This window comes from Macaca fascicularis, chromosome 7 (assembly GCF_037993035.2).
Source record: "Macaca fascicularis isolate 582-1 chromosome 7, T2T-MFA8v1.1".
In the NCBI taxonomy this organism is placed as follows: domain Eukaryota; kingdom Metazoa; phylum Chordata; class Mammalia; order Primates; family Cercopithecidae; genus Macaca; species Macaca fascicularis.
The window spans coordinates 125,407,796-125,423,404 of NC_088381.1; the positions used below are offsets into that span (position 1 = coordinate 125,407,796).

The 15,609-nt window shown below is 40.8% G+C and overlaps 1 protein-coding gene and 1 long non-coding RNA gene across 6 annotated transcripts in view; one reads left to right on the forward strand and one right to left on the reverse strand.

Annotated features, from left to right (window-relative positions):
* Nucleotides 1-203: 203 nt before the first annotated feature.
* The window catches only part of SLC35F4 (solute carrier family 35 member F4), a 294,422-nt gene continuing 279,016 nt past the window's right edge, over nt 204-15,609 (reverse strand). For 3 of the 5 annotated variants that reach the window (XM_005561352.5, XM_005561351.5, XM_073997442.1), the window contains 4 exons: nt 8,201-8,326; nt 6,078-6,270; nt 2,766-2,855; nt 204-660 (listed from right to left, as the gene is read on the reverse strand). In XM_005561352.5, the coding sequence (XP_005561409.3) occupies nt 419-660; nt 2,766-2,855; nt 6,078-6,270; nt 8,201-8,326 (651 nt within the window). In that variant the 3' untranslated portion in view covers nt 204-418. The remainder of the gene's footprint in view (nt 661-2,765; nt 2,856-6,077; nt 6,271-8,200; nt 8,327-15,609) is intronic. The other 2 variants (XM_073997441.1, XM_045396482.3) reach the window with 1 other exon arrangement.
* Nucleotides 8,145-12,167, forward strand: LOC141407287 (uncharacterized). The gene is made up of 2 exons (XR_012415826.1): nt 8,145-8,300; nt 11,135-12,167. It is a non-coding gene; the product is annotated as an uncharacterized lncRNA (long non-coding RNA).

Sequence of the window (15,609 nt, forward strand, 5' to 3'; positions counted from 1 at the left end):
CTCTGTTTAAATCTGTAATACATTTCCCCGGCTTTCAAGTATGTATTTTCATGTGTTATTCTCTTAGACAACTTTTTTTGATTGAGTAGGAAGAACTCAGTTTCAGTTGAGAAAAAGATAAGTCCATAATTTAATTGACTCTTAGAGTTTCAGGAAATTTTGTGAGGCAGGGGAGGGGAAATTTAAAAAAATCAGAAAACAGAACAAGGACAAATGTGTTTTAATAAAAAAAACTATTATGATTATTTACACCAATTCCTTGATAAGCATATAAATGTAAACTTTTATTGTTGGCATTATTTCACATATGATTTATCCAAATTCAGAGTTAATACTGTCATTTGAGTGTACAGGTAGTGAGAAAATTTTGTTATATTCACAGAATATACATACACGTGCATTCAAAATGTGTCCCTCTCTAAGCCAGTGGTATAGACACTGTCCCATTGGCTCTGCCTCTGCCTCGCAGGTGTACGCTGGGATCAGTCACATCATCCATATGCTCCTCACTCTTCTTTTCCTTCAGGCTGTTGATGAACCTCAGGGTGATTTCATCCCATTCTTCAGGCAACAGCATCAGCAGAAACCCAATGCAGATGATGATGGTAGCAGCCAGGCGGACGACATTGAATATCACCTCCTGCTTTAGGAGATCCACAGCTAGGAAAGAAAAATCAAGTCATGCATTGCATATGCCTGTTTCTAAGCTTTGAAAACAAGTCACCAAAGTCTATGTTACTTCTAGAGAATTCCAAGAGTCGTCTTTATTCTTCCAAGTTAGTGTTTCCTTTTTCCACATTGCTAGGTTTGCTTTCCATTGCTTGTCTCTAAATCATGCTTATCTTTCAAGGCTTAGCTCAAATTCCATTTAATCTGACTTACTTACCTCCCCAGTTTTCTCTCAGTACTTTTCCTCTGTACCCCTTTACCCGTCTCCAGTTTCATTGGACCATTGGAGATTTTTCAAATGAGCCAAACCTTTTAGTGTCTAAGACTTCTGCAGGCTGTTCTTTTAAAAATGTAATTGAGGTGAAATTCATGTAATATAAAATTAACCATTTTAAAGTGGACTTAGTGGCACTTAGTATATTCACAATATTATGCAGCCACCACCTCTCTCTGGCCCCCAAATATCTCCATCACTTCAAAATAAAAGCCCATACCGATTAACTCCTTAGCTTCTTACCCCCACTCCCCAGCCCTCAGCAACCACCAATGTACTTTTTTTTCCCCCTATAGGTTTGCCTATTCTAGTTATTTTATATAAATGGAGTCACATCCTCTGTCCTTTTGTGACTGGCTTCTTTCACTTAGCAAAATATTTTTGAGGTCCATCCATATTGCAGCATGTGTCAGCACCTCATTCTTTCTTATGGCTGAATAATATTTCATTGCATCATAATTTGGTTATTCATTCAACTGCTGATGGACATTTAGGCTTCTCTACCATTTTGCTATTGGGAATAGGGCTACTATGAACATTTGTGTATGAGGATTTTTTAAATCTGTTTTCACTTTTCTGGGGTATGCAGTCAGCAGTGGAGTTGTTGGCTACACATGTGCTATTCTTTTTGCACGAGCTACCCTTCACTCCTCATATCTCACTTCATCCAGCTAAACCTCTCCTTAGATCTCTTCCCTTAGGCTTCTCACAGGAAGCCTTTTGGATGCTCCTCCTACGCGCCCTTGCAGCATTCAGCACATACCTCTATTAAAGCAATTCTATGTTGTAATTACTCAATATTTTTCTTTTTGTCTCCCTCTCAATGCTACATGGTCCTGAGGGCAGAGACTGTGCCTTATTCAGGACCTGTCACTAGTGTTAGGAAAGTTCCTGGTGTACACTAATTGCTCAGAAATTATTTGTCAGATGAAGGAATGAACTTCCTTGACAACTCCACTCAGATATTTCTTTCCTCTGAATGTCTTATAGCCGCTGGAGTTTGTCTCACACAATTTGGCATTTAATAATAAATTATTTTGTAGAGTCCCAAGTTGTTTCATGTAGGTTGGCCTTCTTTTACAAATTCAGTCATAAACATCTTAAGAGAATAATAATGTAATTTTTTTTCGTTTTTGCAGTCCTGATCACATGACAAATGTTCAATAAACATTTGCTGATTGTCGTGGAGGACAGAAAAGTGGCTGCTCAAGACTTGAAATTATAAAATTTTAAAGTTAAAAGGACTATACAATCATCCAGATAATCCATTTGTATTTCTTGTTTCACTGGCAGGTTTCTCTAGAAATATTATCCTGGAAAAATAGCTTCTCTTGTCCCTGAGGTGAATAAAATTGTTTTTTCCTTATATCTATCCCAGAGGGCCACCTGCTCTGCCCCAGGAGAGCCTTCTGTGGCTCCCCATGGATTGTCTGAGGAGAAGCCAACCCCATGTACATCCTCTACACTTTCATTAGTGACGGTTACTTGAAAGTCCTATGCTGGGATGCCTTTTGTTTCCATAGGACTTTCTCTAAAAATACCACAAAATTAGGTTGTCAGGGAGATTACATGAAACCCAAATGATACATTTGGTATTTAATTCTAAAAGCACAACCAAGTAAAAACAGTGTTTTTTAGCTGCAAATTTTAAATCTGCTGCATAGTTATTCTGTTGTCTGCCACCTTCACGATATTTAAAAACATCTTCCCAGGCAAGGAACATAATTCACAACTTCTAGAAGGAACAACTCAGGACACGGAACAAACACAAACAAGAGACTTGTAGTGGCCAGGATCTGCACATGTCACATGGTACCTGTACCTGCATTTCCAGGAACACTGAGCACTGTCCCAATGGAGATTAGGATTGGGTATGTCAGCACCACCCCAACATTCACCAGGATGTTGAAGGCTGTAAAATAGAGGAGGAAATACAAGATAAAGGAGAAATAATATGCTGGACTTTTTTCTTCTCAAAGTAAAGGAATCAATGTCTTTGCTACATGTGCCTTTTAAACTGTCTATACCTTTGATCCTCTAATTTTGGAGATGGAAGATGGATGCATGTGTATTCTACCTGAATTAGTCATTTTTTTCTTTCCTCCTCTGCCACTCTGTTTAGCTGAATCTTGCCAATAGGCTGGCAAAAGGCATATAGAGCAAATACAAAGAGGTAAAATAATTGATTCACAGCACTGCTTATTGGCACTATAAAGGTAGGTTGGGGCCAGCCAGAGGTTAAAAGCAGGTGATTGATTGAAGATGGTGCCTCATCTCTTTATTGCTATGCTATTTTGTGCCACATTCCTGGACATTAAATGGCTCCAGTGTTACTGCCTAAAGGAAGGTCTATCCAATGATAGCCTATGCTGTTTTATCCCCTCTCTCTGGAGGTCAGCATCATGCGGGCAAACAAGGGTGGGTTTAAATGTAATTCACTGAATTCCAGAGACTGTCTCCATATCCTGATTTGTGTACAGATAATCAGAGAGCAGATCCACAGAACCAACTGAAGGTGTAGCTTCATGCTCTTCAATGAATACCTTTTGGAACTCTTTGGTTAAATATAAAATTAGTTACAATAATCATTTATTCACTTTAAAACTGATCAAAAACACATTTTCAAAAAGAAAAAAATTATAAATTACAAAACATTATTCTAATAGAATCCACTCAAATGTTTGTTTCAGGGGATAGAGAGATGAGTGCTATCTCCATGACAATGAGGGAAGCATGTTGCCTATATCTCTGTAGAACCAAAAAAAGTTCTAGAACCATTCCAATTAGGATGATGTATGTTCTTCTATTGTCATCTGTAATTCCCGCTTTAGGCCCACTGGGTCACTTGTGCTTGATAGTTAGAAACAGTGAGTTTGACTTTTACACGACTTGGGCTCCTTTTTATTGTTCATACAATAGTAGTGGCAAGCAAGGCAGAGGGTCTTCCTAAGCTAATAACTGCTCCTCATTCCTGACAAAGCTGCAACATGAATGAATATTCCAGCACTTTGACGCTCTCCTCAGACTTAGGGAGTCCAACATGGCAAATTCTTACAAATCAGGAATTTATGAAATACAGCACAGGCTCTGCTGAACTCCATAGTATGGGGCCTAGCCTGAGTTTAAGTGCAATTCAGACATGCTAGGTGAAGGGAGGAGGCTGACTTGCATTTGGGCTAACGCATTTCTGGAAAGGTAGGTCAACCTGAGAGGATTGAGGCAAAGTAAATGTAAGCAAACAAGAAACCATAACTACAGGAAATGTGGGGTAGTTCAGGGTGCAGACTGATATGTATCTCTCAGACCTGTGTCAGCCTAGCCTCAGCCAGATCATGTCTGATTTCTATGGAGAAAAGAGGGATGGCAATAAACACTTAGAAATAGGAGCACTGAAGACCGTAAGATCCTGGGGTGTGTAACAGCCAGGAGGGAAGCTATCTCCTCAATTGTCACAGCACAACTTTGGCACAGTGAGCTCTGCAGTGCACTGGGGTGGGCCTGGTGGAGCAGCTGCAGTGCTGCTTAGCACTGCAGCCAGTGGAGTGTGGAGCTCATACTGCTTGGTGGCGAATGCCAGTGTTTAGCTAGCACAGGTGGCATCCAGCCTCTGCAGGCTTGCTTAGGAGCATGTATTGGATATGCCAAGGAGTGTATGTTGGTGGAGGGCTACTTTGCAGCAAGGTGGAAATCATGTGTGCAATGAGGAGGCTAAAGGTCATTAAAATTTTAATTAGGATTGTTCCCATTTATGTTGTTTTTGGCCAGAAAATAATCTAGGTGCTTTTAATGAGGATGTTTTGGTCTTACGGAAATATCGCTATTGATTTCTACTCAACTTAGCAGAAGTTATGAGAGGTGCTAACCATATAATTTTGGCATCGAAAAGTAGAACTCAAGGGACCAACAACTAATACTTGATCCTTCTCTTGAGTGTTTTCTGTCTAAGACCTCCCCTGAGTCTGAGGGACTGAGCCAGCATAGAAAAAGATGACCCAATCAATACTCTTGCAGGGATGAAAATAAGAACATGTTGCTCCCAGGAATTGCAGTGCTGCTACTATTTCAAATTATGTCACCTCAATAAAGAAGGTCAGTTGAGGGTTGATAGATGTTCTGCAGGCCGAGTATTGTGGGAAAATGAGGAGTGGGCAGAGGGAGTTGACCTCCGAGTGGCGTGTGGAAATGGGAGCGGCATGAAAAGGATTTGATTCTGAGTAAACAAACACCAAGTCATTGGGTTGTTGCTGTTTTTTGACTGCTTGGTGAGAGAAGAGCAACCTTGTTATTTTACAGGCTCCTCTCACATCAAGTGACAACAGCAGCACAGCTTAAAAGTCAGATCCCGGAGCTCAGGTGAGGCAGCCAGCCTCAGAGTTATAGGAAGTTGGCAGTGAAGACATTACAAAGACTCCAGGTGATTTTTTCTTGGCCATTAACTAGGCACTGTCTACCCAGCCAGGATCACCAAGCCCAGTGCATGCTGCTGTCTCTTTACTGGCAATGTCTTCCTATCACAAATCCATCCTCCATTCTCAGCCAGAGTGAGCTGTTTCATATGCAGATATGAGCCTATCACCAACCTGCTTAAAGATTATTAAGTGAACTTTAAATCCAAACACCTCAAAATGGCTTTCCAGGCTCTTCCCAACCTGCTTCCTTCTTAAATAGCATCTCCCTCCCTTCCTCCCTCCCTCCCTCCCTTCCTCCCTCCCTCCTGAACTCAGTGCTCCCACCAGTTTGAACCACTCTGAGTTCTTTGAATGCATCATCTACTCCCTAACCTCTGCTCAACACACCATGGCACACATGGAACATTATAACGCGATACAGTGCATTAGAAAGAACGAATGAGGCTGAAGAAGAATAATGGATTGAAGGCCAGTGGTATACAGAGAGGCTTGGGCCTCCATTGCACACCTTAACTCATGGGAGGCATACTAGTTAGATAGCTTGAACCTAATCAACCAGCAGCTAGCAAAGAACCTTCTAAACATGACCAATGATGTTGAACAACATACGTTTGGGAACTAGAGCACAGAGTTACCCAAGGAAATAATCCTATGATGATAATCTAACTAGCCAAAGAAAGATTGAGTGATATAGGGAATGGAAGGCAAAACCCGAGGCCACTTACCCAGCCACAGCCCTGCCATCCCACAGAGACAGCCCCACGGCAGAGCTGCAAAAGAGGACCAGTGCTCCACCTTGGTGAAATACAAGATGACTGGGGTGAAGGAGATGAAGATCAAATTGAAGAAACCCAAGGTGGAGACAAAGTGTGCGGCTTCCCCAAAGTTGGCACTTCCAAGAAACATTTTAAACAAGACCTGGAATGAGAAAAAAAACTCTACAGCCACACAGAGACTTAGCTAGAACAGAAAGGCAAGTCTTATGATTCTGTACTGTGAGCTAACTGGCCCAGAGTTTATTCTCCATTTCTTCTTGCCCTGACATCTTCACAGCACTAGATGGGCTGTTGAGATATAAGGAATTAAAATACTCTATAGCCTTCATATGAAATTGCAAATGTCATAAAATGAATTTCTTATGATGCTGAAAACTGCTGGGTACTGTACATTGTGTTTAGTGCCACCATCAGTGATGGGTATCAGGCAAATGATAAATAAGAGTCCAGACAAGCCCAGAAAAATCTTCTAGGACTGACTGCCATTAATCCTTACCTTAAAGCATGGGATTTGTTTTATCCTTATTTTGATAGATACTGAAAAGTAAATTGGATGGAGAGACCCTGTCATTATGTTGAGAGAAATAATATTTATGCCTTGGATTTATACGCAATTTTCTTTGTGAGCTTAAAATGACTTCACAAATATGGTGCTTGTTCCCCAGATTAAAAAAGTTTTTATATATTGTAAACCTGTGTGCAGAGGAAGATGGCAAGGAGAAGCAAATAGCTAAGATAAAATCACACAACAGGTCAGGGAGAAAGCCAAGTGTAGAGTCCATATTTCTTAGCTTCTTAAGCCCACCACTCCCTATACTAATCCTGTAACAACATAGAGTGAGGCAGATCTCTTCTGCCTGGACTTATATTATGGTGCAGATATGATTTGGTACATGTCAGCAAATATTACCACTCTCAGAATGAATACATTCTATAACCCGGTCAGGGGAAATCCCTCTGCAAGAGAGCCATTCTGGTCATAGAGCAACCCCAGGTACTGTTTCTAATTTCAACTGAACTAATGATTTTTTTCTGCTGAAAGACTTAATCAAAAGAATTTGAGCACGTGGTAGTCTTTGGTCACATCAGACATCTTGGTGAATCTCACTTGGGGAGCAAGTTAGACACTAATGGCCGTTGAGTGAACATTTGTCAAGCTTGTCACACAGAATCAATGGGCCAAGAAATGTCAATATGGAAATAGACTTCATGCCCTCTGAGCCACAGTGTTGGTTAATAATCAGAAAAGGCTTCCAGGAGGGATGAAAAGGGTATTTGCTGCCTTTCAGAGAGTGTTTTCTCATTGAAACACCAAGAGAGGTGAAATTGGAACAGTTCTTTAATACATCCAGAAAGTTGACTTTTAAAAGTAGAGCTTTGGGGAACAACCTTTTAGATCTGCTCTCTTAGTTCTCACTTCTGAAGTCAGGTGCAATGAATCTGAATAGAATTTTCTTTGATGACAGGGAACTCCAGTGGAGAAAAAAATGGTGTGTACATACAGCCGACTTACAGCATCCATCAGAGAAAAAAAGAGGATCTTCATTTTGCTAGTAACGTGAGCTCCTGTGGCATGGGGTTAATATGTGCCAAACAGCTCTCTAGTGATAGCTTATTTCTAACATCTCTTTTGAATTAAAATAATGACCATAGATAATTAAATTAAAGAAACATAGGGAGAGAAGATGACTTTCTAATGTTCCTGCTATAACTGCCTGCTAAATGAGGGATTAGGGCATAGCACATGGGCTTAGAAGTGGGCTAGTCCAGAGTTTAAGTCTTGGTTCTATCACTATTTGGCTGTATGATTTGAGGCAAGTTATTGAATCTTTCAAAGCTTCAGTTTCCTCACCTGGAAAGTGGAAATAAATATGTATGCCTCATAAGGTTGTATTAAAACAGGCAAAATTTTCAGGCAGGTACCCATCACATAACGAGTACTTAATTTACTTACTATCATTTCAACACATCTATTTTCTTTCTAATCAATGTTTTCATCTTACTTTCTTACTTTAGTGCTCAAGTCTAAGTTATGAGTGACAGTTGCTTACAAAAGAAAATGCCAAACATACCTTATATAATGCAGATGTAGAGGCTGAGCCCACTGCAAATGCCACTCCTACGATGGAATCAGCGTGGAAATTATCTGCATACGCCATCATGACAATGCCGGTAATTGCCATTATTGCAGCAACTATCTGTCAAATAGGATGCAAAGAAACAGAAAAGCAATGAAACAAAGAAACAGAAAAGCAGTGATGCCTCTGGATCCTAGATCAGGCAATTCAAGACTTTATAAAACTGCTAAGTAATTCCTTAAACCTAATTACCTTTTGTACATCACTTTTTAAATGTAGGAAGGCTCAGTATTAGAAATAAATCAATATGTTCATGAGATATCCAGGCACAGAATATAAAAGCTGTTCACATTATAATTAATAGTAATTTTATTACTTTTAATATATTTTTACTTTTTTAGGCCTAATAATTTCAATTTTTTAGCTCAAGCTTTCTAGAGATTAACATTTGTACTGCTGAAATAAATTTAATAGAAAGTCACTTCTAAGTGTTTTCATATCTTCTGTATTTCATCTATTCTTTTTCCTCCAATTTAGTATACATTTTAATCAGCTCCTTGGATCAATGTATGTTTCTGAAGCTCTCCATCTAATCAGGACCTGATTAGCGAGACATGATATTGATACAGCTAAGAGGCAAAATTTAGGCCAATGGGAAGAAAGAAAGAAAATAAATTCTCATAGAGATTTATAGAGGAGCAAGCTGAGTCTGCACTGTCGCTTGGAATGTCAAATGGAAGCCAGTACTTCCTTTTGTTCACATGAAAATTCATTTTTCAGAAAAAACACTGAAAGATAATTTCATTTAATTATTCTAGAGCATTAACTGCATAAAGTGAAATATTCATAATTCAACTGAAGTCATCATGGTTTACTGTAAATTGACATGATTCTTGCTATATTCAAAACAGGAGTCTACTCCCTTAGTGAAATGGTTTGTGTCATCTCTTTAATTATCTTGAACCAGTTCTACTGGAAAGCAGTTCAGAGCTACAGCAAACAGTAAAATAACGCTGGAACAGGTGACAATATGTCATTTCCTTGTGAAATGGTTTCACTGACTTTAAAATCCAGATGAAAATTTGTGAGAAATTTAAACCTACATGGTAATTAATTTTGTTAAGCTTCAGTTCTGAGTATTCCCAAGTAAAGAAATTCCCAAGTAAAGATAGCTTTTTCACATATGTGATTTTCGGGGGCCCTTTTGAACACTATTAGTGAATTATTTTTTATAACATGTAGATTTGTAACATGTAATTATTGACTCGCTTGAGACCAGTGCAAAGTATGTTCCCAATGACATAGAATTCAGACGCTGCCAAAGCATGTCTTTTGTTAATGGTCACCAAAAACAAGGGCCCACTTGGTTTCAGAGTAGCTCCATATTAAAGTGTCCTTAATGAAAAACAGCAGGAGTACTTAAGAACAGACGTAGACATGTCAGCAGTGAAAAATCATCTTCATTAAACATTATCAGGAGGCTGCTTGATGGGAGGTGGTTTTCTTGCTGAGTGAATATCATATTCTCTAAAGCTGCCGGGTGTGTGTTCTGGTTAGATTCGTCCTTAAACTATAGGGAATAGAATTTAATACACACACCACAAGGTGTCAAGGAGATTTCCTAAACAAGAAGTAACAGACTCATCAATAAACACAGTGAGGGGGTTACCAAGACCTGGAAATTCTATGAGGGTTATCATTTTCCTTGATTTGGGGATTTGCAATAGTTCTTTGGGGGATCTGATTTCAGGGAAATAAAAAGGCACATTAGATATTGGCATATCCTGACTTGGTTTTGTGTTTAAATAATGTTCACTGGCTAGTGTTCATGAGCACAAATAGATTTCCTTCATAAGACTGAATTAGCAGGAGAATACATTTGAGTTAATATTTGTTTTCTTTTAGCTAAGTGTTGCATTTTCTTGGTCAAATAAACAAGTGGTTACTTCAAGACAAGACTAACAAAACAGTGTAAATCCTAACAAACTTTCACATGATGTGCTATTCTGTATTTTAAATTATTAAAAGCATTCTGTAATACATAACACATGGGTTTAGGTAATTACACACTGTAGTATGTAATTCTGGATTTAGAAAATTGTGAAAACCAATTAAAAAACCCCAAAGCAAAAAACAAAATGCTGTCTAGAAAAGGACAGGCAGTTGGCATCATTATCCCCAAGATATGACCACAGGTAGGAACTCTTCCTTTTCTGAGTTAGTCACTAGTAAAAATAGATATGCATAAACTTCCTATTATGTTTCCTCAGGATATGAATTGAATGTGGGTAAAGATTACATAACTCTGTAGCAATTCAAAATTATAACCATAGTGAGCCTCTTAAAGATCTTCATTACTTGTTATATTCAAGTCCTTGTGAAAATATTAGCCTGGACCACTTAAATTGACATATCAATTACAGCAGTGTCTCTTTCAATTGCCTTCACAGAGAGAAGCATTTTTCACTTTAGGGGGCCAGACAATGCTGTTAAGTTCTGAAAGAATGAAAATCTGAGTATCTGAAATGTTAGAAAAATTCTCCATGATATGAGCAGTAATTCATAAGTTATACAGTAGGTTCTTGGGGCAGGGTGCGGGTGGAGGGTGTAGTGGGAATAGATAAATTATTTGCCACATTTTAATTTAAATTTCATAAATATCTGATAGGTCAAATTCTCTATGGCTATATTTTAAGAAATTTTAAATATATTTCTTATCTATATGGTTGTAAGTGAAGGAAGAGATCTCAGCTAATCTTGAAAATGAGGAAAAGTTGTGGAGTGGTTGTTAAACCACTGGTTTAACTTTAGAGAGTAAATACTCTTCAGATGTCCGGAGAACAAATATCCTAAGCACGTGTCAGTCACACGCATTTTCAGAATCCATCAGTCATCAAAGAGGGATTAATAATCTTTTCTTCTCAACAGAAAAACACAAAATGACTCTTCTTGGCCTCAGCTTTCTGGAAATGTGTCTGCAGGAAGCCAGCGCCTAAAAATGCTCATATGTGTTCATTAACATGATGACAACCACTGAAGTGCTCCTGGGACACATTAACATCCATAAGAGGAATTCTGCTGAAAATACACCATCTAGCGGTGCCACCTGCTCGGCTTCTGAAAAATGTGGGTCTCTTGACAATCTATTCCGGTTCCAGCCTCTTAACCAAGCAGAAGTGTCTAAATAAGATGTAAAACTAGGCCAGGCACAGTGGCTCATGCCTGTAATCCCAGCACTTTGGGAGGCCCAGGTGGGTGGATCACATGAGGTCAGGAGTTTGAGACGAGCCTGGCCAACATGGCGAGACCCCGTCTCTACTAAAAATACAAAAATTAGTCGTGCTTTGTTGGCACATGCCTGTAATACCAGCTACTCAGGAGGTTGAGGCAGGAGAATCGCTTGAATCTCGGAGGTGAGGGTTGCAGTGAGCTGAGATCACATCACTGCACTCCAGCCTGGGCAACAGAATGAGACCCTGTCTCAAAAACAAACAAAAAAGATGGGGGGCGGGGGAAAAAACCCTTACCATTACCATTATCTGAACCTGGCTTGGGTTAGAATGTTAGTAACCATAGTGACCATAAAACTGCCAGCTCCTCCATTTAAAATTTTTAAACCTCTCTGCCCTCACACATTGTGGTGTGCCCACCTGGGGTGAGTCATTGAAGGAAGAGGATTTATTTAGCCCATTATCTCAGCATGCCAGTTGAGTGGCATGGCCTCCTGAGCCACCTATCTTCCTCTGCATGCTGGGGCCCTCAGAGAGCTCTCTGCACCAATTTTCAGAGCCAATCAGAGGGGATCTGTGTGGTCATTTGAGCCTGTTCCTAAAGCCCAAAGAGGGCTTTACCAGTGGACATTTGGTGATCTCACTGTACTAAATGCCACCTGTGACCCTGCATGGAGGTTGTTTCTTTTATCTTTCAAATAATTAGTTTGTACAGATAAAGCCTAAAGAAACATCTGGCTTTGGCTGTTTCTGTTTTCTTCTATATTTTTTTCTTTTTCTCTTTTGGCTCAGGCCATCAAAAGCCCACAAAGGTTTGGTCCTTCTCTGCATCTCCAAGAGGGTTTATCAACCTTATCCCATTCACTATGGTTCCCATTCACAGATGGTTTTCACAATTCTTATTTGCATAACAGTACCAGCTCCTTCAGGGTCCAAGGCATTGGATGAACCTTTAGTTGCTTCTCTTCCTACAGTGTTCCTTTAAGATTTTAAAGGTCAAAATGAGTAATTATAATCCAAACATGTTTCCTTACTTTGCCTTGAGGCTAGTTCTGTTTCTTGAAGCTAGGTGCGTATGAAGCAGCTGGTTCACAAATCAACCCTTGAATTCCAAAGCCTACAGCAGCCCTAAAAATGCAGATCTCAGACCACACTGCTGGCAGCTGCTGTACTCAAGTTGAAAAGTAAAGGTCAGTAGTTGAGTTTGGGACACACGTTAATAGTTTGACCGATGAGAAACAGGCTGATGATTATCTCTCTGGGTAAATTTAGATAGAGTTGATTTTCAAGGAACTATGGCTATACAGAATCCTTAAACTTCTGCATATGTTATATTTAAGGTTCTATGAAAAACTGTCTTTTTTACTCAGATTCTATTAAACTGAACAAGTGCTGAAGTGTGAAAAATAAGAGGTGTGGCAATCTAGAGCTGTCCAGATGCTGTGTGTGAGACGGGCAGTGGCGGTATCTTGGATAGCAGCACACCCAAGGGATGCTGGCCCTCTGAACTCCCCCTCTCCCTACACGCGTGGATTTTTATATGAATAAAATCCATTTGAAAATGATCTCAAAGGGAGACCTGGATGACAAAGATGTAAAGAAATCCCGTGAGGAAAGAGTGAAGGATATATGTGGAGGGTAGACACATTGACTGCACCTTGTTGAAGGGGTTACAGATTCCTTGTGGGTGTAAAATCGGACAGCCAGCACAACCCAGCTGTCTCCTCTCTTGGCTGTATTCGTAAGTCATTGTCCTGCCAAGATAGGGATAAGAGGGAGGATGACTCCCACCGTCCATCCTCCACTGCCTCTTCTAGGAAGCATGGGAGTTCTGGGTAGAGAATTCTGCGTTGCACATGAATCAAGAGTAACCAAAGGCAAGATGGAAACAAATTGTCAAGTTATGTGTCATCCTAATTCTTATCTTAATATCAGCATAAATCAGTAGCAGCTCAGCTCTCATGTACTGTTTTAGAGCATTCTGGGGCCCAATTTGAATTCAAAGAAGTACCTGCTATACAATGAAAGATTCAGTTTAACTGATGTACTTCAGTCAGTTTTTGGTAGATCCTGGAAAGTCTTTGAAATAGCCATAGTTTGGGAAGCTAACTGCATAGGGACCCAAATATGGCTGGAAAATATGTGGCTCCCAACCCAGAGGGACACTAATTCATTTCATAATCTGCTAAGACAGTTGGAATCTGCTGAACCATCCACCAACCACCAATATTCTCCATATCTTCAAGGAAATTGGAAAATGTAAGAAAAATTTGAATGATTAATATAAAAAAATAAGAGAGGGGGGGCGGAGCAAGATGGCCGAATAGGAACAGCTCCAGTCTCCAACTCCCAGTGCGAGCGACACAGAAGACCGGCGATTTCTGCATTTTCAACTGAGGTACTGGGTTCATCTCACTGGGGAGTGCCGGACGATCGGTGCTGGTCAGCTGCTGCAGCCCGACCAGCGAGAGCTGAAGCAGGGCGAGGCATTGCCTCACCTGGGAAGCGCAAGGGGGAAGGGAATCCCTTTTCCTAGCCAGGGGAACTGAGACACACAACACCTGGAAAATCGGGTAACTCCCACCCCAATACTGCACTTTAAGCAAACAGGCACACCAGGAGATCATATCCCACACCTGGCCGGGAGGGTCCCACACCCACGGAGCCTCCCTCATTGCTAGCACAGCAGTCTGTGATCTACCGGCAAGGCAGCAGCGAGGCTGGGGGAGGGGTGCCCGCCATTGCTGAGGCTTAAGTAGGTAAACAAAGCTGCTGGGAAGCTCAAACTGGGTGGAGCTCACATCAGCTCAAGGAAACCTGCCTGTCTCTGTAGGCTCCACCTCTGGGGACAGGGCAATAGCAAACACAGCCGAAACCTCTGCAGACGCAAACGACTCTGACAGCTTTGAAGAGAGCAGTGGATCTCCCAACACGGAGGTTGAGATCTGAGAAGGGACAGACTCCCTGCTCAAGTGGGTCCCTGACCCCTGAGTAGCCTAACTGGGAGACATCCCCCACTAGGGGCAGTCTGACACCCCACACCTCACAGGGTGGAGTACACCCCTGAGAGGAAGCTTCCAAAGCAAGAATCAGACAGGTACACTCGCTGTTCAGAAATATTCTATCTTCTGCAGCCTCTGCTGCTGATACCCAGGCAAACAGGGTCTGGAATGGACCTCAAGCAATCTCCAACAGACCTACAGCTGAGGGTCCTGACTGTTAGAAGGAAAACTATCAAACAGGAAGGACACCTACACCAAAACCCCATCAGTACATCACCATCATCAAAGACCAGAGGCAGATAAAACCACAAAGATGGGGAAAAAGCAGGGCAGAAAAGCTGGAAATTCAAAAAATAAGAGCGCATCTCCCCCAGCAAAGGAGCGCAGCTCATCGCCAGCAACGGATCAAAGCTGGACGGAGAATGACTTTGATGAGATGAGAGAAGAAGGCTTCAGTCCATCAAATTTCTCAGAGCTAAAGGAGGAATTACGTACCCAGCGTAAAGAAACTAAAAATCTTGAAAAAAAAGTGGAATTGATGGCTAGAGTAATTAATGCAGAGAAGGTCATAAACGAAATGAAAGAGATGAAAACCATGACACGAGAAATACGTGACAAATGCACAAGCTTCAGTAACCGACTCGATCAACTGGAAGAAAGAGTATCTGCGATTGAGGATCAAATGAATGAAATGAAGCGAGAAGAGAAACCAAAAGAAAAAAGAAGAAAAAGAAATGAACGAAGCCTGCAAGAAGTATGGGATTATGTAAAAAGACCAAATCTACGTCTGATTGGGGTGCCTGAAAGTGAGGGGGAAAATGGAACCAAGTTGGAAAACACTCTTCAGGATATCATCCAGGAGAACTTCCCCAACCTAGTAGGGCAGGCCAACATTCAAATCCAGGAAATACAGAGAACGCCACAAAGATACTCCTCGAGAAGAGCAACTCCAAGACACATAATTGCCAGATTCACCAAAGTTGAAATGAAGGAAAAAATCTTAAGGGCAGCCAGAGAGAAAGGTCGGGTTACCCACAAAGGGAAGCCCATCAGACTAACAGCAGATCTCTCAGCAGAAACTCTCCAAGCCAGAAGAGAGTGGGGGCCAATATTCAACATTCTTAAAGAAAAGAATTTTCAACCCAGAGTTTCATATCCAGCCAAACTAAGT